Here is a 26,032-nt window from a genome sequence, read left to right as displayed (position 1 = left end):
CTAAACGACTGTGAATCTGTTTCTTCTGCACCGGCTATCGAGAACCACATCTTTTGTTTACTGACTGTCTACTTGAGCTGTGCTGGGAAGTGGCTTCGGTATGGCGACAGTATCGCTCATCTGCTACTGGCCAAACGAATACAACTGTGGTCTGTCCACTCCATGCGAGTCAACTTCGCGGCGTACCAGTCAAACTTCTTTTAAATAATTTCCCAAGACGAGCGAATCAGTAGACGTGAAGTTCTATTTCCGATGTTAGAGAGCGGCGTAAGATCTCATACTGGAAAATAATATGAGTTAAGGATGAGATTGGGAGGGTTGTTAAAAGGCATCACCTCAGTCTCGCCAGCACTCTCATCCTGCGTATTCTTATGTTGATTATGTCATCAAGTGACGAGCCTTTCCTTTCCCTAATTCTGTTTTACCAATTTATTCAATTTTTCGCTGCGAAAAAAAGTAGTAAATGTACCGGGATTCACTTGTTCACTGCATCAGCTGTACCCCGTCACCAATACTACTTATGTCTACTTAGTAGCCCTGTAGCTGAACGTAGACCATGTTGGATGCAAATACTCCAATTTCCTGTTACCTGTCCCCTCCCAAGTGGCAGTTTGTTTACAAGTCATTGTGATTCCTTCAGGATTATTTTCCCACTTATGTTTGCGCCAGCCGACAGGATCTTTGGAGAATCAGGTGCCAATGACCAGTGGACTGACGGGCAACTATGAACACCTCTGTCTACTCACCATCCGACCTCTGCACACAGCCCTGTTGACTGCTCTTTTCATGCTTGTAATTCCCTTTATTCTTTCCAACTGTCCGAGGAGTGTAAAACTAATATTTAATCGCTTCTTTATTATAGCCCAGTCTGGTATTTTGCCAGTGGCATAGAGATGGTATGCAAGCAGTAGATTCCGGTTTCATTCTTCTTCGCTCCATTGTTGCCGCGGCTTGGGCGTCCTTCCTCTTTGGCTGGCATGTTCATGAAAAGGCTGTTCTTATGATAACTCTTCCATTAACGTGGGTCCTTTTTTCTCTGTGAACTTTTGAGTAAAAAAGGTGCAACATGTGCTTTAGCTATTGCAGATTTTTAGCTGTGGCTTCACGACGACTTCGGGGAATCGCCTTTTATGTCAACACCGTTGCTCACTTTAGCCTCCTTCCATTGATATTTACTCCAAATGGTAGGTTTGGTAGTCTCATAGTTCCGCGTTGATTCGGTCCTTGTTAAATCCTCCCATAGCTATGTAATTTGGCGAATTAATCACTTCTTAATTGTATTAAAAGTAAACAACTCCAACGGCATTCCTCTCCCCGAGTAAATTTAGAACATGGCTACCCGCTTCTTTTAGAACAACCCATTGTTCTGTCTTCTTACCTACTCTACACACTAACTCAATATCTCCTGTTGGGACGCTCGTCAAATCCAGTTACTGGCGGTCTTCTGTCTACTCTCTGGCCTGAATTGACTAGTCTCGCTCGAATCCACCTTCTTGGCTTGATCCCTCTTCTAGCTGTTAATCGAATCCTTCTTCCTCGTGTGTATCCACACTTAGAATTTCTGCCCCTAATGCTGACCTCGGTGTACTGCGCTGTAGGCCTGTTGGTGGCATTCCTCGTCTACATATGGATCAACTTTGTGTGGTTCTGGAGAGAGAAGCAAGCCGAGGTGGAGGATGAAGGTGAGAATCAATTCTATCAAGCAAAAGAGTCTTTTTTCAAGAAGAACGACTAGTTGTAACCTGAAATGTGTGTTCCCCTCCATCTCCCCTTCCATTGTGAAGGCGAAACTGGTCAAAATATTTCAAATAAATGGTAGTTAATTTGTTTGAACTGTAACATATTTGATTGTTCAACTCTTCGCATATTAACAGGGAGGTGAGTTCTGCATTTATTTTCCTGTGTACAAGTGAAGCGACTACTTCAGCACCCCCACTTGAGTATTTGGTTGGATAGGCTGCTTTACGCATACCTGATTCAGCATGACTTACTCCAGCTTATGAAGTTGGTAGAGTAACTCCTACAATCGACTGATCTCACCTCGTAGATGTCTCCAGACTTATAGTTAACTGCTCAGCTATCAATCACGAGATGCAAACTCACCCGCAAAATTGAAAACGGGCTATCAAAATCACAGAGCAACCCCCTTGATTCACCAATCGGGTAAGTTCAGTGAGACATCCCCTGAATGACGTTGTTTTAACGATCTAATCTTACCTTTGAATGACAGATGGCTGAAACAGATTACACCAATAGGATACACTGAGTGCTTCTTCTGCAAAGTAGCGTTGCCTTTTATTTCTTGTTTCTTTTTTTTATTAACAAAAAAGTCATAGAAATGAATTAGTAATTTAAAAATGTTCACAGTCAAAAATCCAGGAAATTGTATCTCCTCGGTGAACTACTTCGGCCGATATCGTTCGATCACCACTTCCGAGTTGGAGTCTGGGTATGCTTGTCTGATCGAGGGGGATAAAGTGGACATTTTTGATTTCATACGCATGGTCTTGACACTATCAATGTCTTCACGTTTATTGTATTTTAAGATCACCTCAATTTTGGCATTGTCCTTTATTCCCAAGGCCGCGAGGGTTAGGGCATCATCCACTCTGTCAAAAATGCAGCAGTCATACACGATAATCTGTTGATCCGAGGGCACTTGCTCATATTGCTCAATAATTTTTTTCATCTCTCCCAATGTCCTCTCCATCCTCATACGCAATTTCAGGGGTCGATTTTGAAATGGTGCGGTGATGAATACCTTATATTTAATGGGACAGCTCAATGGCACATTCATGTTGATATCTACCACTGAGGGTAGCTTGTATACCCTCAAAAGACGGCAATTTTCAAGCAACACTCCGTCGAATGTCAGTGTTTGATCCCTAGTGGGGATGTTGATAGACTTGGTGGTGCGAGCCTTCAAGTTGTAAACGAGGAGATTTTCATTAATTGTTAGTTGGGTGAGGACTCGTTGCCTAAAGATGATTGATACGTGGAGAGGCATGTTAACGCAACCAGAGGAGGTAAAATATGGAACGAGTGCTGTGTTTGCACATTATTAATCTAATGAGTTTGTTGCGAGTATCCCGATTAAAGTATAAGCGGCCTGACTGACAGTCCTCTCTCTTTCAAAGGCGGCACAACTACACACAGTACTACTTATTAAGAATGGACCGACTTTGTAGGTGACAATGTTGGTGGGAAATGGCTGGCGAAGCTTGATGCTGAGGATAGCCAGATAGTGGAGTTAAAAAAACGCAGGATGCCTTCCTGTATAACAAAAAAGCAAGAAGTGGCCACACAATTTTGTGTATTTGTGGGATGGAGCATGTACATTTAACTGACATAAGATGGAGGCACTGTTCAAATTTCATCAACTCATCTCCACGACCATCAATTCGAGCACCTCATCTGATTTAACACCCAAATCCACCAACGTTTTATCCGCATCCTTTTCTGCGAACAATCGACCGTTGTGGGAGAGCATAAGCTGATTTGCAGGAACCTGCAATGAAGACGATAGTGCTTCTTGAATCTGCTTCAGCGTGGTGCCCAGACCAATTCGCACTCGGATTGGATTATTCCTGAAGGACACCTTCACGAAGATTTGGTATCTGAGAGCGTGGCCTTGCGATAGGGTAAGAATTAAGCCAGCATTCACGGGTAGATTGTAGTCTTTCAATTTCTTGTTATTTCTCAATTGCATTCCACCGAATGACAACTTTTGAACTCCGACTGGGATATCGGTCACCCTGGTGATGTATTCCTTCACCCGCAGTACGTAGTTATTGTCATTTGTGTAAACAAAAACGATATTCCTTTCACGATGCACTATTGTCAGTTGGAGGTGCATTGCTGAGCTGAAGTGACATACGAAGTGCAAGCTCCATTAGAGGGGGTCTATTTATTTAAAGGTTTCTTCACAGCCAGCCAATGAAATCATTTAAACTAATCTTATATTAAAAATAGAAATCTTCCAGGTTTAGAGACTTGGATTGAATACCATCTCGTAGTATGGCTGACGAAAGCGCTCTATCGAGAGGAGGTTAATGAGACGTGTGACATTAGGAGGCCCTTATTCATAACTTCGAGCATTTTCAGTTATTTAATGGGGAGGCTTTCGCAGCATCTTTGCAAAATGGCGTTAATTTATTCTAAGAGTAAATGCTGCTTTTGTTTGATTCGGAACAACTAATAGCCCTTTAAATAAGAAGCTAAAAATTTGATTTAAATAGATTTCCCCATTAAGTAATATCATCGCCTAAATATGTTATTAGCACAGCAAACAAGCGCGACTTTTTAGAAACTTCGTGACTAAAAAATAACAAACAGTTGATGAGAAACTGAGTGTTTTTATTTGGCAGCCCACTTTCTTTAAAGTTACTGTTACTGAGGGACAATTTTCATAGCATACCTACACCTTTGGCCGCGCGCTTTTTTTTGTCAGACCGGCTTGCTGACAGGTGTTGCTTTTAACTCAGGTGACCTAGACTTACCTGAGCGTGCGAAGCGCAGTGAAGAGACTCCGTGAATATTCAACTACACCACTCACTGTGCGTGCGGTGTCACCTTAAGACATATCTCATTGCGGCGGTATTCATTGGTGTGACGGCCTCAAGTAGGTAGAACGCCTACGGGAATGGAAAAGTGGTACTTTTCGACATTTACTATCTCGGCGAGCAGATTCAGCTAGGCCCTTGAGATCTTCAAGAGGTAATATCGACTACCGCGTGTGTATTTAGCACTCTTCAAAGCACGCCAAGTAGACTATGGAAAATTACTTAACTAAAAACACAAAGGCGCTTACCGTGGATTCGCCTATGCCGGAATCTAGATTTAGCTACAACATTAACCTATTTTTGATGAGTCAATTAGAGAATGACGAGTAAGCAGTGGGAGGCGGAAGTTGAACGGGAATGGTATCCAGAATGGGTCGCGATCCATCACCAAATTTCCTCCCTCCACCCCATCCAGCTCACCCCAATATGCGGTATGAAGTCTCTCGCCCCATTTTCCAGGAGCAGGAATCGGATTTCTTTCCCCCTGATTCACCCGCCTCGGCTACTTCTTTTGAAAACCTCAGTTGTAACCGTTCGCCCTCCATCAATTTTGCAGTCCACTCCACTTCTATTTATCATATTAACATGAACGTTCCCTTTACCGGTGGCTCCTGAATTTCCCACCCCCTACCGCAACTGAATGGACAAATTTGAGGGGGGGAGGAGGGGGGAAGTAAGGTAATCATATCAACAGGCTTGCCAATGTGCCAGTGCTACTAGTGTGCCAATAAAGGCGCGTTGATTGAATGCCTCAGTGATCAATCACACAGGCTGTAATACCTTTTTGCACACACCTGCATCGAGAGGGTGATTACTGCACCAGCATCCTCACACCCGAGAGCACACATGCTTAGTGCTATATAAAGGCAGTGTATACAGCAACACCCTTTGATTCCACTTGTCTCCCTCCTCGTCTATTCTCTCTCACTTTGTCAGGCATGAAAATAACCGTTTTATACAAGGACCGGCGGTTGCTCAATATCTCCATGCACAATGACATGAGTGTGAGACGTTTGCGAGATATCATCGAGGAGACTCACCACATTCCACCTGAAAAGCAGACATTAACCTACAATGGACACATTCTTGAGGACGGGAAGTTACTCGAACAACATTATGGCATTAACGATAAATCAAAGGTAAACCTTTCCCTCCCGCTGGACTTTGAGCCCAACTTCAAAATCTACATCAAAGTGCCTGGTGGATTAACGATCAAGCGACACGTGAATAGGAACGACTTCGTCTCCGAGTTGAAGTCGTTCATAGAAGATGCTACAAAGATTCCTGTCACCTTGCAAGCACTTAGCTACGGCTCCTGGCTGATGGAAGATAATGTTCGGTTGGGTGATTACAACATTCGACGGGGCTCAGTGGTGCATGTACTACGAAGGCCCAATCCCGTTCCAAACTACGAGATGGGTATTCAAGTACCACAGTACCGACTTCTTAGCAGGGATGAGGGCGACTCCAAGGAGGACAGTGGAGTTAGCGATTTGCGGGTCATGAGACCATCACCAATAAAACGTCTATCAGCTAATAAAATTCCCGAACCTGTGGCAAATCTTAACGAAACTGTAACCGAGGTGAAAGAGGAGGGGGAGGAGGAGAAAGAGATAGAGAAAATTGAACCGACACTAAAGCCTATCACCCCACCCCCCCTACCAAAAGTGGAAAACGGCGAGAGCCTTCGTCTTAATCTTCCTGAAACAGAGGCCTACCGCACTTTCCGCCAGGCTCTGAGTGACCGCATGGTGGCCCAAAGGGGGGAGAATGAAGCCGGTAGCAGCTGAAGAGAGGCCGACTCTGTAAATGTGTATCCAAGACATCAAACGTATGACTCCGTTTTTTCTAAAATTACCACCTTATAAAGGAATGCTTTCGATCAAGCTGCTCACTCTTTCTCGAGGATGGCTCCATGGGACTTTTAAAGAAGCCGATCGTACAGATTACTGATAAACAAATAATAGCAACTACCTGTTAGGTGGCACAAGGTCAGCGACAAGGAGAAACAACTTTAGCCCTACTAAATAAGGCGGTAGATTTTTCAACGACGCACCGAGACGAAAAAAGCTGTTAATTCAAAGGACAATGAATATAGCCGTCTTGAAAACTATAAACTTCAAATAATTTGAGCCCACTGATAGACGTCACGTTTTCTACCACCATAGCCTGCGTCTTGGTGTGGCGAGGTAGGCGAGTCTGATCTCCAGACGATGTAGAGGGCGTCACAGATGACCTTATTTTTTGACGCAAATTGACAAGTAAAAAAAACCCACCAATTTTAACAGTACAAGTGTAGAATAGGTATAAAACTACGACTTGTATTCACAAAGTATTGTATAAATGGAAAATAATTTCACTGGTTTTCTTGTTAATTGATCTGAAAAAAAGGAGAGGAAATGAGGACGCACTAGTCGAACAAAATGTTAAACCTAAGAAAGCCCCTTAAATTCCTATCCACTTGGTCGGCAATCTCTATACTTCGATATGCAGGCTATCATCCCCGACGGAGGCTCTTTGAAAGAATCTTGGGGGTACAAATTTCCCTTCTACCGGCGAAAGGGAGACAAAAGGAGTCTAGCCAAGCTGGAAAGTGGCTACTGCACTGGATGTACCGAGTGCAGCAGGTTGCTGACATCTGCTACTGGGGTCGAAACTACGAAGGGTGAAGAAGAACCTGACAGCACGAGAGATGAGTTTGATTGGCAGATCCTCGTGTGATCTGAGTCATAGCAACGCTAGAGCCCGGTTCTAATGTGCACCAAGTGGATGCCTAAGCAAACTGACACAGAGGTGGCGGGGGTTAAAGACCCTGAGAAAATTCAGCTGTCAGAGCACGAAACTCTCAGGACTCCAGGTGTGGAGACATTTTGAAGCATTTCACATACTTGAGACCCGAGGAGCGACTGGATTGCATCAGCATTGCCTTCTTTTCATCCTCAGAGGCGAGACTATCGTACGCAGCGAAGAGGCTAGAAAAGGACGGTAAAGTGCTCACAACTTCGAGGGAAAACAGTTGATAAGCACCAAAGACAAAAGTACCATTGAATGCTCCATTCAGTGTGAACCAAGGCTCAAGGTGAGAGCGTGCCAGATTACATTACCGTGAGGTTCACACAGGAAGACACAAACGGAAGGTGACTAAGTTGATGAGAACAAACTCACCTCTTAGGAGTGGGAAACAAACCAACAATATCCTCCGCTTTGGAGCCAGTGATTGAATGAATCTGGAGGAGATGACGACCAAATTGTTCACGTAATGGGAGTGCAGGTGATTTCTTGCCCAGATTGATGTATTCAGTCCAGGGAATGCCCCACAACCGATCACCACCAAATGACTCCTGAGGCCTGCGTCCGTCAGAGTATACCGCACAGTTAAACTGAAGAATCAGGTAAGGATACGTGTAAAAGATAAGGGACCTTAATAATCCAAAATTAGAGAGCCTCTACCTGAGATTTGGTGATCAGGAGACGAGTCACTGAGGCAAGATATGCTACGCATTGCTCTCCGCTTGTACAAGTGACGAAATCACATTCATCTATCAGCTAGGGGGGCAAAGACAAATCAGTCAAAAGGGACCAAGGTAAGAAAAGAGGCGTTTAATAACCTAGTAGTACCTGAGCATTAACCATCGCCTGCAAAAGTGTTTCGTGTGATATGCGAAGGTTGTACATGGACTTGCACTCCTCAAAAATGTATATTTTTCGAAAGCCTAACTTCTGCATTCTTCCCTAGGGATACAAATCATTTATTATTTATGCATTCACGACACGCCATATTCTACCTACTTAAAAGGTGCAAGGACAGCTTTACTTTCTGCTCCATAAAACGGCCGTCAACAATGCTCGAGGCAAGATCGTCTGCCCGCTTGCGTTCAATAACCAATCCCAGGACAATTTCTTCGCATTTAGAAGTTCCTTAAAGAAGAAATAAGATCACCTTAGACGGTGGATACCAAAAAAAAAATTAATGGGACAAATGAGCAAATAGGAGAGCTGACCCCCGACATTTTGCGCGATCCAAACAAAGTCACCAACAGGAAGACTGCGAGCTTCCCATCTTACCGCCTGTGTTTGCATAAGTTCCTTTACCTTTGACATTCTACGATTAAAATGGACACTTTGAGATGCTATGTGTGCGTGAAATGTGTGCACAATACATGTCAAAGCATATACCCGAATGTCTCACGAACATCCATAAGCAAAATAATGTCGTAAGATCTACCGATGAGATAGTCGGAAGGAGAATCATCCCCTTCAGATAATAGAGGACCCAGATGAACAGCATTTGCGTCAACTGCAGCGGAAGAATGCACTACTGGTGAAGAAGATGGGCAAGACAGCACCTCGATCACAAGAGGAGGCGACGCGGAATGCGAAACATGATTCGCAGGTATGTGGTTAAGAGAAGATGATTGCGCAGGAAGAAGTTCTTAATTTCAGGGTCAACAAACCAAGTTTCGACCTACCATCAACCTAAACTGACAAGCATTGAAAAAAACATTGAACATTTACATCAAAATACTGCGAAAGGTGAAAATCAAGTACACCAAATCCCACACGCGTAGACATGAGAGAATTCAAAGGAGCTATTTAAAAAAACAAGTCTCAAAAGGGTGTAGGGACGGGATGTACAAGCAAATCCCAGATACAAGGCGTAATAGGGCTTTTTAAGGCCGGGAAGGACACCTAAATATAACCTTACCTTCGGTATGCAACGTCTGAGGAGCTCAGAGTGCGATAGCGAGTTACCCAACACAAGAGCCTCCGAAAGTGAAAGAGAATGTTCACAAGCAAATTCCTCCAATTTCTTGTCCAAAATGTTGCAGATACTTGGCCCAAAGCCACTGAGAATCTCGCATTCTTTACCAGAGTTGAGTTTAATAGGGTATTTCCTAAGAGAAACTAGTGCCTACATCAAATTGTACAGATATTGCCAAGATAAACCTTTGAATAAACTCTGGACATCTTCCAAGAATCATTTCTAACCTCCTTCGCTAAGTTTGTCAGCCAAAACTCAAAGAACCGATTGGGGTTTTTAAAAACCTTCCTAACTCGCACCCTCCCCATCTGTGACCAATAAAAATAAAAAGATCACATCTAAAAAATGCACACTTCACATGTGCAATGCAAATGTAGCGGTTAAAACAATTCATGGCCTAAATACCCTCTGACTGTATCGTTAACAATAACGTCTTTGCGTAATTTCTTTCGATTTATCTACAAAAGGGCAACAAACGACCCATTTTAAGCACCGAAACGTTCTAGTCGGATCATTTAAACTTACAAAAGAACGAAAATACCACTTTAACAATGTGTCGCATTACGTTTGCTGTTCTTGTAGCACTTTGCTTGTCGCAAATAAACATGGCTTTTTTTACTGATGAATGCGCCAAAAGAGATGACCATGGATTGATTTTTTAATATTAGTAAAAGGGCGTGCGCAAACACATACGAAAGCAGTTAATAATATCATGGCCTTAGGTGGTTTTTTAGACAATTTTTCTCTTTTGATTGTGTGTTTTATGGTCTACATTTCTACGCCTGTTTTTAATCATCCTGGGCACAAAGAACCACCGTCTCCCAATCCCTACTTATTTCTTACAGTTCTGATTTTCGAGAAATGAAATTACGGGTTTAACTTCCAACGGTCTGTAAGCCTGCGGTTTGCCGTTTTTAGAGCTAATTTTACCCTTTTTGAAAACGGGATTTTTAATGTGAGATGTGTCTATTTGGAGCTCGGTGTGAATGTCCTACTTTGACAGCTTGAAACGTCGTCATGTGGAAGACATCGAAATAAGATACCTGTTCATGATGTTATTTTTTTCACCCCGTCTTTAACGGTTGTCAAATTTACTTTTGTTTACAATGCTAGTAAGCTATTTTGGCGGCTATGTCCGCGTACATTCGGACTTCATGTGTGAGCATGTAATATGTGTAAACAGTAATGTAATTATGTAAACACCTCGTTTTACACGAATAGATCTTTGTTTTTCGCAGCAGATTTAGGCAAAAAATAATGCTGCTTATCTCAGTGCTCTCTTAGAATGTTCTTTTAAAAAGGGAATTTTTTAATTACTACACAGGTGATTTGTTACTCAAAGTAATGATGAGTCGCTTCACTAAAACCTCAAATTTGAACAGCAGCTGTCCTTTTGTTAAGCCCAAACAATTTGTCAGTTCCTTCTTCTTCACCACCATTTTACAAGACCGTTAAAAACGCAAGCACATCGAGGCATTGTCATGTCCCCTGGCTTGACACAAAAATAAAAAGACTCGAAGGCCGATAACTGCTGTTCTCTGTTTATACCGCGACTGAATTTGTGACACAGACTACCGGCACATTTCGAGGGATGGCAAGTGCAAACCACTTTTTTACACACCGTCAAACAATTCAAAGTTGACTGTGTGCGCGCATATATATATACACGACACCGTCAAGCCTTCACCGACGTGGTCTGGAGTCCAAAATCTGACAATTCACTCAGGCTAAGGTACATTAGCTTCCATGTTTAGTGTTATCGTTCACACAACGGCACGACTAAATACGCACCTTCTCTGTCATCTATCGTCTCACTCAATTCACCATCAAGACGACCACTTATCAGCCTGTCTAGGCGTTTTAATGGCATTTATGGCCACCTTTATTTTTCAGACCAAATGCGGGGTATTTGGATAACCTTTCTCCTTGTGGCACTGGTGAAATGCGATGACCCACCATTGATCCGTACCAGAAGAGCTGCCATCCCTGTTAATGCGATCTCCTGGCCTAAGGGTGTTATTCCCTACATCATCGATAAATCCTTATTCAGTATGGTGGATACTGCCTATTTACACTAACTTATTATATCCCTTCCCGTTGACAAAAGATTGACTTTATAATCATAGAGGAGGAAGAGATGAAACATCTAGCGACTGCAATTGAGGTGTGGAATAATGAAACCTGTGTTCAATTCCGACCTTATCGACGAAGTGACAGGCACTGGATGCGTATAACGGATGGAAATACGTAAGTATTAAAGCGCTCACATGTGTGACTGATAATTTGGGGTCAAGTATTATCTCCCCTTGTTTAGCTGTTTTTCCGAGTATATGGGTTTTAAAGGCATCCCAGGCGAGCAGACGATCACTCTCTCTAGAAACGGATGTCGATTCGTAAGTTATCAAAACAAACCCATTAATATCCAAAATTTGAAAAAACTTCATGAAGTACATAAGATCTTGTTAAGAAATCTGACGTGCTTAGCAAAAAAAGCTTCTGTTAATTACCACACAATTTAGTACGGACTGTATCTGCACGAGCTGGGTCACGTAATGGGGCTTGATCACGAACATGCTCGCGCTGACAGAGATAAATATCTTCGTGTCAATGATGCTGGCGTGCCAGAGAACTTTAAGTTGTTCTTCACCAGAAAGTCCATAGAGGATCTCCATACATATGATTCTCCTTACGACTTGCAGTCCATAATGCACTATGGACGATCTGTAAGTTATCAACTTATGTTAATTTAACAACAAAAGTAAGAACCGAAGTAAATTATTCAAACATAGGATTTTCCATTTAACCTGCCTCGAAATACCATAACCGAGGATGAATCGCCCAAGTACTGTAACCAGCGCGATATTAATCAAGGTCGAAAATCAACATAAGAAAATAATTTCCATGAAAATCACTTTTATTGTTTGGGCTAGATTAGTTTGTCATAATCAAGAGGCTAATTTCAAGTTTTGTTGGCAGAGGATTTCTCGTACTAGCATTGTGATTGGACACTTATTTTATTAATAATTTAGTATATAAAGAATTTGCTTTAATAAGCTACGTATTTTAAATGTCATTTCTTTCCTAGTCATTTTCTGTCTATGCTGACAAGGCGCCGATTGACGTAAGGGACGAAAAAATGAGACATATGTTGGCAGCTGTGTACGTTAAGGATATATCGTTTTGGGATGCCAGAATACTAAATCTTCATTATCGCTGTGAAGGTTGGTAATTACATGTAACAGCAAAGTGGCGCTTTTTGTGAACTTACAGTCATTTGATTAATCCTCTAGATAGATGTAAAAACGTCCAACCTCTCTGCCCTTTCCCAGGGTATATCGACAAATTCTGCAAGTGCCAAACGCCAGAAGGTACTTATTAATTAACTTTTAAAACCACCGGTAATGTTCAAATTTTCATTTTCTGTATGAACTTGTCTATTATTGCAGCGTTCGCTCAACGTCGGTGTGTGGACACCCATGGGGATTTACAGTGTCAAAAATTGGCCGACAAACTTGAATGCTATCGTAATGCCAGCTTCATGACCGCCTATTGTCGTAAAACCTGCGGATTTTGCTATAAGAATATTCTTCCTGCTACGGTGAGACCTTCAGTCGCGTAAGCATTGTAATTTTGCCTAATATTATTGCATGACATTTACGCCTCTCATTTTAGCAAAAGATTTTGTGTTTCTTGGCCTCATCTATTTTCTCTGCATCAAAGCAAATGCTTCAAAGTGTTAGCGCTGATAGACGCGTTTGAAAAATCTTGTTACAGCGTTACCAGACTTATTTTGACCGAATGAAACCATTGTTTATCAAATGGCATGACCAACAAACAGTTTAATTCCAAACTTTTGAAAGGCAAAGCATCTCACCACCACTTCCTCTCTCCTAACTAGAAGATTCTATTTGCCTTGCTTGTGATGAAGTACAGACAATCCATTTTATATTGTAGATGCAAAGACCGTCAAGAGAGCTGTGCTGATTGGGCACGTGTGGGGCATTGCGCTAAGACTTCCGGTTATATGAAAATGATGTGTCCAGAGAGCTGTGGCTTCTGCAACCTAACAAAGGACGACGCTGGTGAAACTGGTGGATGCAAAGACCGCTACATGTACCCCTCTGATTGTGAGGCTTGGGCTAAAGAGGGTAGATGTGCGAGCTACAAAATGTGGATGCACTTCAACTGTGCCAAGTCTTGCGGTGTTTGTACCAACTCCGAGGGGTACGCCTGTATTATCCACTGCTTGGGCGTAAGCGCGGGCACGGAAGATTAATTAGTTGTAATTTCTCATAGTGTGCCCATCGGCTCTTTCACTTCATACATTTCATGCAACGGATGTAAACTTTACAAGCACGTTTCCATGGTTTCTCTCATGTAGATCTGGGGTGAATATCACCGCGCCCCCACTGAGTGCGACGACGACGACAGCGAGAGGCGTCGCCACAAAAGTGTCCAGCGTCTGTAGAAATAACTACGGCACACAAAATTGCAGGCGCTTGGTTTCTCGAAAAATGTGCCTCACTCACAAAAAATGGATGGAGAGGCAGTGTAGAGCAGTCTGTGGATTCTGCCAGTCCGATACCTCCACGGTGACTCCTAGTACGAAAGAAAAGTTTTTTTCTTTTTCTTTTTTAGTTACAAGTAGGCTCTAAACCACATTTTAAATTAATTTACCGTGTTCTCCTTCGCACCCTATACAGTTGAACTGGTTTGGGGGAACAGACTACTGACTAACGTACAGTAGGACTGGCTCTCGATCCATGTCATGGAGCGAAAGTACAACAAGCAAGGATCGAAGTGCCCGCGTCCCCCAAAACACAGATAAACAAAATGCAAAACCACTGCACTCGTTGCGACTGTTTGTTTATGGGACTAAAAAATAGCAAATCACTATCGAATTTACCTGATGACCCTACCGTCTCCCGTTGTTTACCTTTAGAGACGGATTTAACCAATTCACCAACCGACTGGACTCCCGCCAAGACGGATTTGCCAAGAGTTGAGGCAAATTCGACAAAATATTCGTTGAAAGCGAAGTCTAGAGAGGCAAGTCTGAAGGAGGCTCTCTCGGAAGCATGTCGAAATGGTGACCCGCCGGGCGAATGTCCTAAGTACCAATCATATTGCAGGAATACTGCCACCTTTCAACGATGTCCTAACATTTGCAATAACTGTGGTGAGTTTTTGATCCCCCAAATCGACATCGTTTTAATAAAATTTAAAAGTAGCCAAAAAGCATTCGCACAATTCACCGTGAAACTATCCGCAATGGCTTATATGCTCTCGCCTTACAGCATAGCTTGAAGCGGCTCAGCCATTCTGTACGGTGCTTTAGGGTTGACCCTTCGCCACCGCTATCTGGCTAATTAAAACTCGCCGAGTAAATTCGAGCTTGTCGAATTGTCTAATGGAGTTGTTTCCACTTTGGAGGAAACGCGGTAGGTGGAGATGCAGCGCTTTGGCATTCGTACAGATGGAGGAATTTCTAGTGGACGCGTACCTTCTGTTGCGTCCTGCTTGTACTGAAGTAATATTTTCGATGTTTCTCCCACCTAACTCCAGCATTTTCAGACTCTTAGGTCAAGATGGTTAGCTGGGGAAAGATATACCATGGTTGGACAATGCGGTGAGCACAAAGGGATTTACAAATTATTAAGGATCAAAAGAGGAATGAGTGTAGGAATCTATCATTGGAATTCGATGACCGCCATTTAGACTTGAAATTTGAGTAAAATAACCTCCTCGATTACATGACAGCGGATACTTTGTGTTTACGACAGATTTCGTTCCTTTTAGGTCCATGCACAGATACCTCAAAGAGTTGCAAAATCCTGAAACAAAGTGGCTATTGCAAGTACTATCCAAGCTCCACTATTCCAATTTGCAGAAGGACATGCGAAGTCTGTTTTGAATGAGTGGCAGTCCAGTTAACCTGACTCGTGATGTGTGTCTGGAAAAAATCTATTCACATTTTCAAATGTTCTATCGAAGATTTGTATGCGCCCGTGATTTTTAGGTTAGTATCGGAAAATATACCGTATTAAAACAAAGATTCTTCCAAGGGCAGTTAATTTGCTACAGTTCGATTACAAATTCAAAAATTACTAAATACTGTGGTTCACTGTGGGCAGCTAATATATTAAATGTATATTATATTTTACCCCATTTAGCGAAGAGATTGAGGAACCGTTTTTTGTTTGTACTAATTGTACTGGATGAATTGATTAAGCTTCGGTGCTAAAATCACTTATTGTTCCTAAGCTTAACAAAAATTCAACTTTAAAGAAATGCTGACCAAAACTATTTCCAGTAAAAACCCACAGGAAAATATCCCATTTTAAATGGGCAAATGATAGTGGAATAGCCTAGTGACTTTTGAATACAAATTTTACAAGTCCTCGGATATCTTGTTTGATTATTTAAAACATTCTTGCAATTATTTACAATTTACGCTGGTGGTAACTTGTATTTTAACAAATGAGTCAGAGGTGGCCCCTTCATTGAGGCTAATATCATCGCGACACGCCGGATAGTTCACTTTGGGAAGCTCCCTTTGTGTACCCTTCTACTTCGGCTATTACAGCGACGTCAATAATTTAGGAAACGCTTATGAGACAAAAATGCAATTTATTGGAGACTAAAAAACCAGAGATCATATTAATCACGATGTTTTACAACCAGTAAATCCGCATAATTTCAGTTGCTAAAAGAAGAACATTTTAATGAAATAAGCGAATTTAAGTAGATCTAAGAGGAAAGGATCCCATTGAACTCCACCTCTTTGCTAACAATCGAATCCTGACAAATGTATCTATCTTAATACACGTGTAATAGGTTGGTATTTTAACGTTTGGTTTTGGTAAACAACCTCCTTTGACTTGGCCATTGAATTACTGTAATACGATGGTGGTTTATCCCTCGGTTCCGGTGAGGCGCCACTTTTGTACGTCGAATTAGCCCCCTTGTACCTCGCTGGGTGGGCTGGCCTTTTGGGCCATGCCAATAGCCCAGACACCTTCTCCGTGCTAAATATATATATATTCTGCCCGAGTGTTGTGTCTTCTTTCGTCTTAAGGGAGTCTCGGGACGCTACATTGGTGGCAGCGGAAAGCGAACCCGATCTTAAAGGACATGTATCCTGATTTTCCACTTCTGCCTGATAAGCCTTAGTGGGACGGAAGAAGTACATATGCTACGGATGGGAGAATGGTGATGACCCCTAACAGAAGGGCTGGTGTTGACGTCTACCTTCGGCATCTCTCCCAGTCCCCTGTTCTGCAGAAAAGCTATTAACAACTGAAGCGACACTAGCCGTGAACCATCTGGAAGTTCCGTTACGGATTTCCCCTACCGTCCCTCATGGACCTGTTTTAAATCTTGTAATTCCTTACTCAAATCTGCTTTTAGGCCAGTGTTCCTGCATCTATCTATGGACACGCATGATGGCCGGCGCAGTTCCCCTTCCTGAATCAAATCCCTAAACCGGACGAAATCCTAGATCCAGTCAAGCCGCCAAGAGGGGTAAGCGACGTTGAGGTCAAGTATCCCCTCAGTTGCGCACTAATTTGGTGACTAGCACGGTCGGCTCGTGGGTGTTTCTTTACTGCACCGACTACGTTGTAATGGCTGACGCGGGAGGTTGACTTGTGGGAGCGCCGGGGACGACGCTCAAAAGAGGAGGGAGGGTATGTAATACGATAGTGGTTTATCCCTCGGTACTGGTGAGGCGCCACTTTTGGGACTTTTAATTAGCCTACTTGTACCTCGCTGGGTGGGCTGGCCTTTTGGGCCATGCCAATAGCCCAGACACCTTCTCCGAGCTGAATGCATATATTCTGCCCGAGTATTGTGTCTTCTTTCGTCTTAAGGGAGTCTCGGGACGCTACATTACAACCGGGTGGGCTAGCCTTTGAGTCATGCCAGTAGTCCTAGTCCCTTTTGAATGTCAAAAATATATGAGGCCGCCTGAGTAAAAGTGCTTCTTTCGTTTTCAATGAAGTCTCCGAAAGCTACAAATATACAGACAGCCATTCAGCTCGAAGAAGGCAATATTAGAAATGGCGGAAAGCAGTGTTGATTCATTTGCTAAATATCTTTTTGGGTAAGTGATGGCAAGAATGTTTACCGAACGAATTCAATGAATGAATTCAATGAATTCAATTGAATTCAACGAATTCAATCCATTTTCCATCCTTTGTATGGTCAGCTAGGGTTATCGGGATGATAACTGTCTTCCTAACCCGAGTATGGTCCTGTAATGGTGTAGCGTCCCGAGACTCCCTGAAGATGAAAGAAGACAAAATACTCGGGCAGAATACATATTCAGCGCAGAGAAGGTGTCTGGGCTATTGGAATGGTCCAAAAGGCCAGCCCACTCAGCGAGGTACAAGGGGGATGATTCAAAGTACAAAAGTGGCGCCGCACTAGTACCAGGGGATAAACCGCTACCGTATTATAATGACGTTAATATTCCCTTAAAAGCTGTTACTGCATAAAGTGAATTTTTGTCTAAAACAAATTCGGAAAAGAACTGCTGCAAAATAGTGTTAGAATTTTCGCTGATGTTTTTATTACGAAGATTCCGCCTAGCCCCTTTATAACCATCTTTTTTTATAAATGATATATTTTATAATTTTAAATGTTTAGATAAGCTTTAGTTGCAATTTAAGAAGGGAAATATAGGCCAATGTTTTTTTTACGAGCTGTTTCATCAGTGAAACTTGAGGCCATTGCCAGTAACCAATCGGCTTTGGGTTTCTTGGCTTTTGCCATGTTTGCTCCATTGGTGAGGTTCCGGTGTTGTGCGGAAGAGTTCCGATTCCCTCAAACCATCCACACATCATCATATTTACTAAAAAACACCAGATCTGGTGTGGTCCGTAGAACTCGCAACATGTCAGAACCTTTGACCTATGAGCAGGCCAAGAAACCTCACCAGATTGGCGTACTTAAGTCCTGGAACTCTTGGAATACGGCGAATCTTCATGATGAGGATCATTATACTGGTATTGTAACCTGGCACGATTCTCTTATTCGATTGTTCATCCGAGGAACTTTTCCGACCTATATACTTAGTGAAGTAATTTGCTGCTTTTCTATCATCATCGTCTTTCTGTAGATAATAATTCGACGACAAGCTAATATGGTGCACATATGTTTTAATTTGTCGAGTCGTCTTTCTGCTAACGAGATATATTTCCTCGTTGGGTATGGCGAGCAAATGCTATCTTACCTCCTGCGTTGTCCTGTAAAAATTGAACCGAGAATGATTCTCAACCCGAAGGATGTCATATTTCGCTATATTTAGACTCTCCTTGTGGATAGTCCGACCTATTTCTCTGTGAATACACGAACCATGTGCTTATGGCCAATTTGTTGTAGATGAGGAGAAGATAATCCACTTTCTAATAGCATATGTACAGCGCACCGCACACCCGCCAAGTACACGGTTACGTCCTGACGAATAGCAAGTGGAGCAATTTATCCGCTTATAAAATTACTTTTATTGAGAGACTTTGACTGCATATCCAAGTATCATGAAACGTCAATAGGTCGTTTATAAACTATGTACAGATAGAAACATCAATCTCATATAAGCCCTCGGCGCCTCTTGTACTCTTGAAGGTTGAGGAAGCGACGGTGGGGTTTGTCACTATTTGTTTGGTCGGCGTTGCTACCTGTCGTCGACCCATGTATAGGCACAATGGGGGTTGTTACGGGCCGACGCACCCCCGAGTCATGAGCTTCAAGACTTGGCCTGTTACTGTTCTCATTCAACTCCACATTGATGTCAATCTCGAAGTCGTGTATATCGTGTAACGACTCTTCTGGTGGTTTTGGTGGTTGTGCAGTAAATTTTGACGGTTTGTCCGCCTTATTTGCATCCAGTTGTGATCCGGATTCAGATTCCCCTTTTGCTCCGGTACCATCCTTCTCATCACCAGCATTTTCGTCAAGTATTCCGTTCTAGAAGGAATAAAATACCACTAGAGAAAGGAATTAAGTCACTTATACGTGCCCAGGGACATACTCTCATGTTTCTCAGACGTTCTAGATAGCTCTTTGTAGCAATCACGGGTTTCGATTGGATTCGCGTGAACGGATCAACCTCATGCGATTCCGCAGTCTCCTTAGCTTCCTTTAGGATGGCCTCCTCGGCCTGTTTTAAGGATAGAGCACGGTTTCGTTGGTTGATAGACGAAATAGCCTTAAATCCAATGGTCCGGCGCCGTTCAATTCGCTCGGCTTGGGTCTCCAGTTCATCCAGCTCCATGTCAATCCGACGTGTGGTTTCCGTGTCGTTACTTTCGTTTGCTAATTCGCGCTGTTTTAGCAATTCTGCCTTCTTTAAGGCAAAATTAATGGGAACTTTTTGGAAACGCCGCTTGGATTGAATAATCTAAAAGCATTAAACATTATAGTCCTGTAATTGCCCAAATACGGAATCTTTACCGATAACTGGACATGAAAGGCTTGCCCGAATGCAACCAGAAGGGATCTTACAAAAGGTGCTCACCTGTTCAACAACGCGCTCATCGCTGATGGGATTGGTCAGGTACTTGTGGATTTCAGCGGTTTTTTGTGCAATGAATGAAGTTGTGGGTGGCTTTATGCCAGCCTGATTGGAGTACTTTTTCCAACTCTCAAATTCCACCGGCAAAAATTCCGAATTAGACACAAACATCAAACGGAACGTATGCTGATCCTTGCCCAGTCGGATGACGATACCTTTATTTGTCCTAAAAGGAGCGAAAATAGGAATAAGTCTAAAAGCCTGCCTTATCAAACTGGAGCATCTTTTTGAAGACAATCCAACCCATTTGGTACTTAGAAAGCCCCAGTCTGTGAAAAGCAGAGCATTAATCGGGGTTTGGCATTCAATAAGAGCGGTAAGTGACGCATTATTACCTTGTTTTGCCCAGGTCATATGGTTTTGCCATCTCTTTCACGTCAATGATTTCTCCACACCGATAGACAGGGACGTTTCTACACTGACCAATGTGAATCCGCACAAAACACCCTTTTACCAGGTTCTAAAAGTGAAAAGAACAGCCACTAAATAGACGAAGCATGTGAATGTGCCTGAAGGCAGGAATGAAAGAGGTCATACATCGAAGAAGGGCATGTGAACCCATTTTTCCAATTTAAATCGTGAAAGCCTGATTTTGGAGAGTTGCTCAAGCGTTGTTATGTATTCAACCTCCGGTGAACGACTACGACCCCGATCGTCGTCACTGGAGTCACTTGATGGAGTTGAGGATGACCGGGAATAACTGGAAGTACTATGAAAGAAAACACAAGTCTGAATAGTGAGGATTTAAGAAGTGGGGTTAGTAAAAAGGGACTTAAAAAGCATTCTTTACCTTCGTCGTTTTTGAACAGACTGTCCAATCATGGAGCGACTAGAATCAGAATCCGACGACGAACTTGAATAAACACCTCTTCGGGAATGATGTTTGGGTTGAGAATGAGATTCCACTCGTTCATCATCAGAAGCGGAGTAAAGAGTTTCCTTTTTGCTTTTAATCTCTTTTCGACGGTCGGCAAGTTCTTGCAGTCGTTTAGACCGCCCTTCCTGTATAAAAACATTAAGGACTCAAAGAAAACTGGGTGCCTTTTGCATGGCCAGGGTAAGTTTACGGTCCCGCAGACCGCCTTTGGTCGATTCATCCTCCGAACTGCTTCCTTGATCACTATCCGAACTGTACACGTTGGCGTAAGCAGAACTCTTCTTAATTGGTTTCAATAATTTGTCCTTTGGTGATTCCCCCGAACGTTCCCTATTAGCGCGTTCAGCTTTTTCCCTTTCTTTTTTCTCCTTCAGCCTTTTTTTTACATCTCTTCGGATCTGGGATGGCGTTGGAAAGAGAATTAACTCAAACCTTCATCGCCTCACGGCGCTCGCTCCTGCGGTAAAGCTCTTCCTCCCTTTCTTTCTCACTCATTTTCAGTAAACGTTGCTTGTCCTCTTCACCACCATATAAGTCATCGTCTAATCCATCATCTTCGTCGTCGTCAAACGCATCACTGGGGATTTCACCCTCTTCTGGATCACTCGAGCGATGTTCAAGTCGAGGTCTCTTCTTTTTGGAACTTTTCCTTGAGGACGCCCACTAAACGGGATTGAACACATGAAACGGAAAACACCAGAACTTAGTTAGAACAAGCATTACCGCATCACCATCAGAGGAATCAGTTGAAGACACCATATGCTTAAGAGACGACATCTCGGACTGAACTCCCCGCTTGGAAGCCGACTAATTCAAACAAACTTGGGGGGTCCCAAAACTGGATGGGTTAGAGGTTTGCCCAGTCCTAGGTTTGGTGGTTACATTGCAATTTACTGTTTCAGCAAATGGGTTTCGCGCATTCTTGCAGTTCCGCGCGTCAAATCGAGATTTTGGACTAGAAAATGTTTAGGCTTATCTGGAAGTAACTTTCGGATGAAAGGTTTCTAGTATTTTAATCTCCGCGAGTTTTAGTTTTGGCATCGTTTGTTAAGGTCCCTGTCCATGATTTCTGTGCGTTTTTTTGGTTATCTGGTGTTGCTGTTTTTCCGGAATATGTGTTCCAACTAAACGGTGCAACTGATAATACTTTAGTTTTGCCTTAGAAGAGTCTGCAAATATACGGCACTTTTTGGGCGTTAATATTTTCTACTTTCTTCTCACATGCTAAATATGGCTACTCACTGATGCTGGACCCATCATTTACTGTAGTAATAGAGCGCTTGCTAGCACAATGCAGGATTGCTCAAATATCTTATCTACTCTTCATTTAAAATAATCTACGTCAACACAGAGAGCTAGCCTAGGTGCCTTCTTTAACCTGTATGTTGCGTACTCAGATATTGACTCTGCTTCTCGTTTATTTAACTGATGGACAGTTAGTGGGGATTTACTGCGGTGAACAGTCGTGTTTCGATGGTAGGTTTGTGATGGTTTTCTTTGTGTAATATTGTACGTTTGCACTTTTCATTAATGCCTTTGTTTTTCTTGCTCCTTTTAACGACTTAAACGATAGGCATTGGATCTATAACAGGTTTTTAAGGCTAGATTTAATAGGCACTAAAAACTTGAATTTGCTCTTGAAATGAATTTGCGTGCTTAGTTGATTTTAATGGACGTGCATGCTGCTACACATCTTGGCATTCTCCTAATTGACCTGACAGCATTTAATTTGACTTTGTTTTTTGTTCCAATTCGCTATGCTATTAGCCTTGTTCTCAGCTCTTTTTATGCATTAGAATCCTCGTCGTTTAATATGAATTTTGTGTTGTATTCATTTTTTAAGCTTTTTATGTACCCTTTTATTCAACCTGTGTCATAACATCACCTTCCGCTGAACTTTCAGTATTGAGAGTTAGTCGTGATGCCGACACTGTCACCGTTCAGCGAGCATATCGCAGCCTTGCGAAGGAATTTCATCCAGACAGGCAGAAAACTACTGGGGAAAAGGTCAGAGCCGAAGAGACATTTCGTCTGATTGCAACAGCCTATGAGGTGTGTTCCCCATAACTTCTTTCTACATGCTTTTAACTGCAGATTTTACGCGATCCAGAACAAAGGCAGGAATATGAGTACATGCTAGACCATCCCACTGAAATGTACTATCATTACTATCGCTATTATAAACGAAGGTACTCTCCCAAAATCGATGTTCGACTGGTTTGCCTGTCCACCATATTTATTTTGTCTGCGATTCAAGTGAGTGCTTCCCTTTATATGTGAACTATGAAGATCAAGATATATGCACGAATAATTTATTTTTAGTACATTAGTCAAAAAACAAAACACAATCAGGCTCTCGCATTTCTCGTTCGGGATCCAAAATATCGCACCAAGGCAAAGGAGTTGGCCAATGCTGAAAAACGCTTTCAAATTGCTAAACAAAAGGTGGGACGTCGGCTTACCAAGGACGAGATAAAGGCTTATGAGGAAGCAGTGATTCGTTCTGTAATTGCTGAGAACTTCGAACTTCGGTAATGGATTTCATCACGCCTTTTTCTCTCCCCCCTTTATCGGCATTGAATTGACTTTATTCCGGTTTCACCTACAGAGGTGATTGTGGGCCGCCCAGTATCCGCAATACCCTTGTTGTTCAACTGGTCATTTTGCCTTACCACATTTTACGCTTTTGTTGGTGGGCTTTGCGGTGGATTGTTCTCTTTACGATTCTTCGACGTCCCTACGGACCCGAGGAGAAGGAATATCTGACACGACGGCGACTCGGCTACAATCAGTCACGGTGGGATAGTCTGGACGAGGGAAGTAGAGCTTATTACAATCATTTGGAATTATGGAGGCGTGAAAATTTCAAGGTATCTACGAAATCTCTAATTGTCGACTTAAATTGTATAAGTAGGTCGATTTGTAACCACCTTTATTTTGTCTAAAGGCCTACAGGGAGGTCATGGAGGAGGAAATACGAGTTCGTGCCTCAGAGGATACCAATCAGAAACGCTATCGACGATATGTGAAACGCTATGGACCACCAACAGTTACAAATCCTGATGATTCTTAACACTTTTTAAGGAGAAAAGCCTCAATCAACAACTTTCATTTAGTCGGTTCCCTTTTTGCACTTCCCAGTTTATTTCCTTTTTTTGTAACCTCGCATTTTTACCAGTAATAGTAGATTTTTCTATGGAACAATTGCTGTGGTTACATTTTTCCAAAAAAAATATTTAATAGGTTTAGGGCATAGTATGGCTCCTCCTCCACGTGTGTTAGTGGTTTGTGCCCCTTTTTGGAGATCGCGTATCTAAAAACATTCTCATCGTTTTGAGAATCTCCACAGTCTCTGTATCTCGCCAATAAGCCTTTGTTTGGTGATGAAGTGATTTTAAGATGTTGGCGTTCCTGGAGGGGAATTCGAGCGTGTTGCCGTTGTCAATAAGCCGGTAAGTACTGCTGGTCGCTATGCTCATTGGCACGCACTAATTTGATTTACTTACATAGTTTCCTCTCGTTTTCAGGCATTGAGAGATGGGAACGCTGAGAGAAGAGGAGGGGTGGGGAGCGAGTTGTTCCCCACGCTGTGTCGACATTGAAGGTGGGGTGGGTATTTGAGAAAGGCATCATAATTGCTTCCCCGTTCTAGAATACCATTCCCTCCTCCCGATCTCCCACTGCCCCCCACCCTGTACGAATACTGGTATTGTTGCTGCTACTGCTAGCACCGAAATTTTGGAAGCCTCTCCCCCCATCCCCACTCTCAAACCTGCCTCATAGACGGAGGAGAGCAATTATGTTTGCTGTAGCGGCGAATAGTTACATCTGTTCCCAGTGAGCAATTATATCTGGGGTATAAAAGGTCCTTCTAGAATGAACTACTCCTCGAATAAACCTCGAGGCCTCGAAACACAGATAGGCAACGTTTGACCACCTTTTAATGGTTAAATGACAAAAGTCTTATCTACATTCCTTCCCTTTTCTCTACTCAGCGTTTCTGAGGCAGATTGCCTTAGTTTGACTGGCACCATCTCAAGGGTTTGATGTTAGGCTAATTGGATCTCCAAAATCTTGCGGTTACTAGATTACTTCCCCTCACTTTGCCCCTTATCGGTAGAACTCCGATTTTCGATATGGACTTGTTTGATTGGTAACTTGGCCGATTTATTAATTTTAAAAAAAGTGGAAATAAAAGACGAAATTTGTCCAAGTCCCCATAGATCACGTCAGTCTGAATCAGCCGTATAACCTATAATTATGTGAATGTTACGGGCGTATGTCAGCCTCACTGTCCCACTTCCCTCCCCTCCTCCCCCCAAACATCGGCGGCCTGGCTGAAGCAAGAAGGCGGCCCTCGTGACCACCGTCCCCATCCTGTCTTTCCCCGTTCCAGCCAGCCACTTCTCCACACCCTCCCTCCGTCCCTCCCTCTCTCACCCTCTCTCATCCACTTCGCTTGTTCTCAAATCCGTTTAGGCGCCAAACAAGAGGCTCAGCTTAGAAACCACCTTTTGTCCTTCCTAATCTCGGCATCTACCACTACCGTTTGTGGACATTCTCACCCAAAACGTGAGTGTCATTTAGTTAGTTAGTCTCCAAGACCTCCAAAATTGTTTAGTCTTGAGACTACGTAAAGACAATGAAATGACAAGCAGTCTGATCTCCTCCCTACTAACACTAGTTCACCTGTCAAAAGAACCTCGCAAAATATTAAGAAATTTGAACCTGCGGACAAATTTCACCTACTCTTTGATTGATGAGAAGGAGCAAGAGGAAGAAGGAATTGTGATGCTTTTATTCTTCCCCAACATTGTTACTTGGCATAACTTAAACACTCAGTAGGCGATGCCTTCTAACTCCTTACTTCTGTTTGCCTCATAGAGGAGACCGGGAAATTTGGAAGGGGTCTCGCCTCCTCAAAAGAGGAAGAAAAGGCATCAGGGTGCATTTCTTTTTTCCCCTCCTCCCTCCTTCCCTCCCTTTTGCGTCGACAGATTGAAGATGTCTTTGACGCCTTAGAGCTGCTGCATGTGTGAGGTAATTAGAGACCAGAAGGAAACAATTAGGTGGGCAACTAACTTACTCCTTTCTTGGTGGAGAAGTTGATCATCATCGCCTTCTTTCATTCTTGTCTTTCCTTTTGAAATAATAATTTGTTTCATTGAATTAATTACACTAGATTTTGTTATATGTGTTAAGCGCTTATACACCGGAAGTTGGTAATTATTGTCGCCATAAACGTAATATATCTA

The 26,032-nt window shown here is 42.7% G+C and overlaps 8 protein-coding genes across 8 annotated transcripts; 5 read left to right on the top strand and 3 right to left on the bottom strand. All coding sequences in view use genetic code 11, as the record gives it.

Moving 5' to 3' along the window:
* Window positions 1–252: 252 nt before the first annotated feature.
* Window positions 253–1,735, top strand: EGR_08454 (putative dolichyl pyrophosphate Glc1Man9GlcNAc2 alpha-1,3-glucosyltransferase; the record flags this gene model as incomplete). The annotated part of the gene is made up of 5 exons (XM_024497703.1): window positions 253–267; window positions 670–792; window positions 863–1,020; window positions 1,087–1,184; window positions 1,353–1,735. 5 exons carry the CDS (start codon window positions 253–255, stop codon window positions 1,733–1,735), a joined length of 777 nt encoding a protein of 258 aa, XP_024347922.1.
* Window positions 1,736–3,376: 1,641 nt separating this feature from the next.
* EGR_08453 (hypothetical protein) lies at window positions 3,377–3,856 on the bottom strand (the record flags this gene model as incomplete). The annotated part of the gene is made up of 1 exon (XM_024497702.1): window positions 3,377–3,856. The coding sequence occupies one exon, from the start codon at window positions 3,854–3,856 to the stop codon at window positions 3,377–3,379; it is 480 nt and encodes a 159-aa protein (XP_024347921.1).
* Window positions 3,857–4,931: 1,075 nt separating this feature from the next.
* EGR_08452 (hypothetical protein) lies at window positions 4,932–6,352 on the top strand (the record flags this gene model as incomplete). The annotated part of the gene is made up of 2 exons (XM_024497701.1): window positions 4,932–5,088; window positions 5,499–6,352. 2 exons carry the CDS (start codon window positions 4,932–4,934, stop codon window positions 6,350–6,352), a joined length of 1,011 nt encoding a protein of 336 aa, XP_024347920.1.
* A 787-nt stretch (window positions 6,353–7,139) lies between these two features.
* Window positions 7,140–9,632, bottom strand: EGR_08451 (Crossover junction endonuclease MUS81; the record flags this gene model as incomplete). Its single annotated transcript, XM_024497700.1, has 10 exons — window positions 7,140–7,284; window positions 7,451–7,534; window positions 7,728–7,942; window positions 8,013–8,108; window positions 8,181–8,294; window positions 8,377–8,480; window positions 8,564–8,664; window positions 8,739–8,908; window positions 9,268–9,474; window positions 9,522–9,632. 10 exons carry the CDS (start codon window positions 9,630–9,632, stop codon window positions 7,140–7,142), a joined length of 1,347 nt encoding a protein of 448 aa, XP_024347919.1.
* Window positions 9,633–10,430: 798 nt separating this feature from the next.
* EGR_08450 (Zinc metalloproteinase nas-29) lies at window positions 10,431–15,242 on the top strand (the record flags this gene model as incomplete). The annotated part of the gene is made up of 12 exons (XM_024497699.1): window positions 10,431–10,482; window positions 11,218–11,373; window positions 11,451–11,571; window positions 11,639–11,717; window positions 11,844–12,047; window positions 12,410–12,545; window positions 12,615–12,692; window positions 12,771–12,939; window positions 13,279–13,548; window positions 13,706–13,926; window positions 14,267–14,503; window positions 15,124–15,242. 12 exons carry the CDS (start codon window positions 10,431–10,433, stop codon window positions 15,240–15,242), a joined length of 1,842 nt encoding a protein of 613 aa, XP_024347918.1.
* Window positions 15,243–18,013: 2,771 nt separating this feature from the next.
* EGR_08449 (28S ribosomal protein S24) lies at window positions 18,014–18,634 on the top strand (the record flags this gene model as incomplete). Its single annotated transcript, XM_024497698.1, has 2 exons — window positions 18,014–18,406; window positions 18,446–18,634. The coding sequence occupies 2 exons, from the start codon at window positions 18,014–18,016 to the stop codon at window positions 18,632–18,634; spliced, it is 582 nt and encodes a 193-aa protein (XP_024347917.1).
* A 281-nt stretch (window positions 18,635–18,915) lies between these two features.
* EGR_08448 (RNA polymerase-associated protein RTF1) lies at window positions 18,916–21,554 on the bottom strand (the record flags this gene model as incomplete). The annotated part of the gene is made up of 9 exons (XM_024497697.1): window positions 18,916–19,293; window positions 19,358–19,726; window positions 19,844–20,066; window positions 20,236–20,360; window positions 20,438–20,609; window positions 20,691–20,898; window positions 20,968–21,175; window positions 21,210–21,440; window positions 21,501–21,554. 9 exons carry the CDS (start codon window positions 21,552–21,554, stop codon window positions 18,916–18,918), a joined length of 1,968 nt encoding a protein of 655 aa, XP_024347916.1.
* Window positions 21,555–22,159: 605 nt separating this feature from the next.
* On the top strand, window positions 22,160–23,850 carry EGR_08447 (DnaJ subfamily C member protein; the record flags this gene model as incomplete). The annotated part of the gene is made up of 6 exons (XM_024497696.1): window positions 22,160–22,253; window positions 22,681–22,829; window positions 22,872–23,033; window positions 23,100–23,308; window positions 23,386–23,647; window positions 23,725–23,850. The coding sequence occupies 6 exons, from the start codon at window positions 22,160–22,162 to the stop codon at window positions 23,848–23,850; spliced, it is 1,002 nt and encodes a 333-aa protein (XP_024347915.1).
* Between the last annotated feature and the right edge of the window lie 2,182 nt (window positions 23,851–26,032).

The sequence above is a fragment of the Echinococcus granulosus genome (assembly GCF_000524195.1).
Source record: "Echinococcus granulosus chromosome Unknown EG_S00106, whole genome shotgun sequence".
NCBI lineage: Eukaryota > Metazoa > Platyhelminthes > Cestoda > Cyclophyllidea > Taeniidae > Echinococcus > Echinococcus granulosus.
Note: the sequence above shows the minus strand (reverse complement) of the source record. Positions and strands in the feature narration are given on the sequence as shown.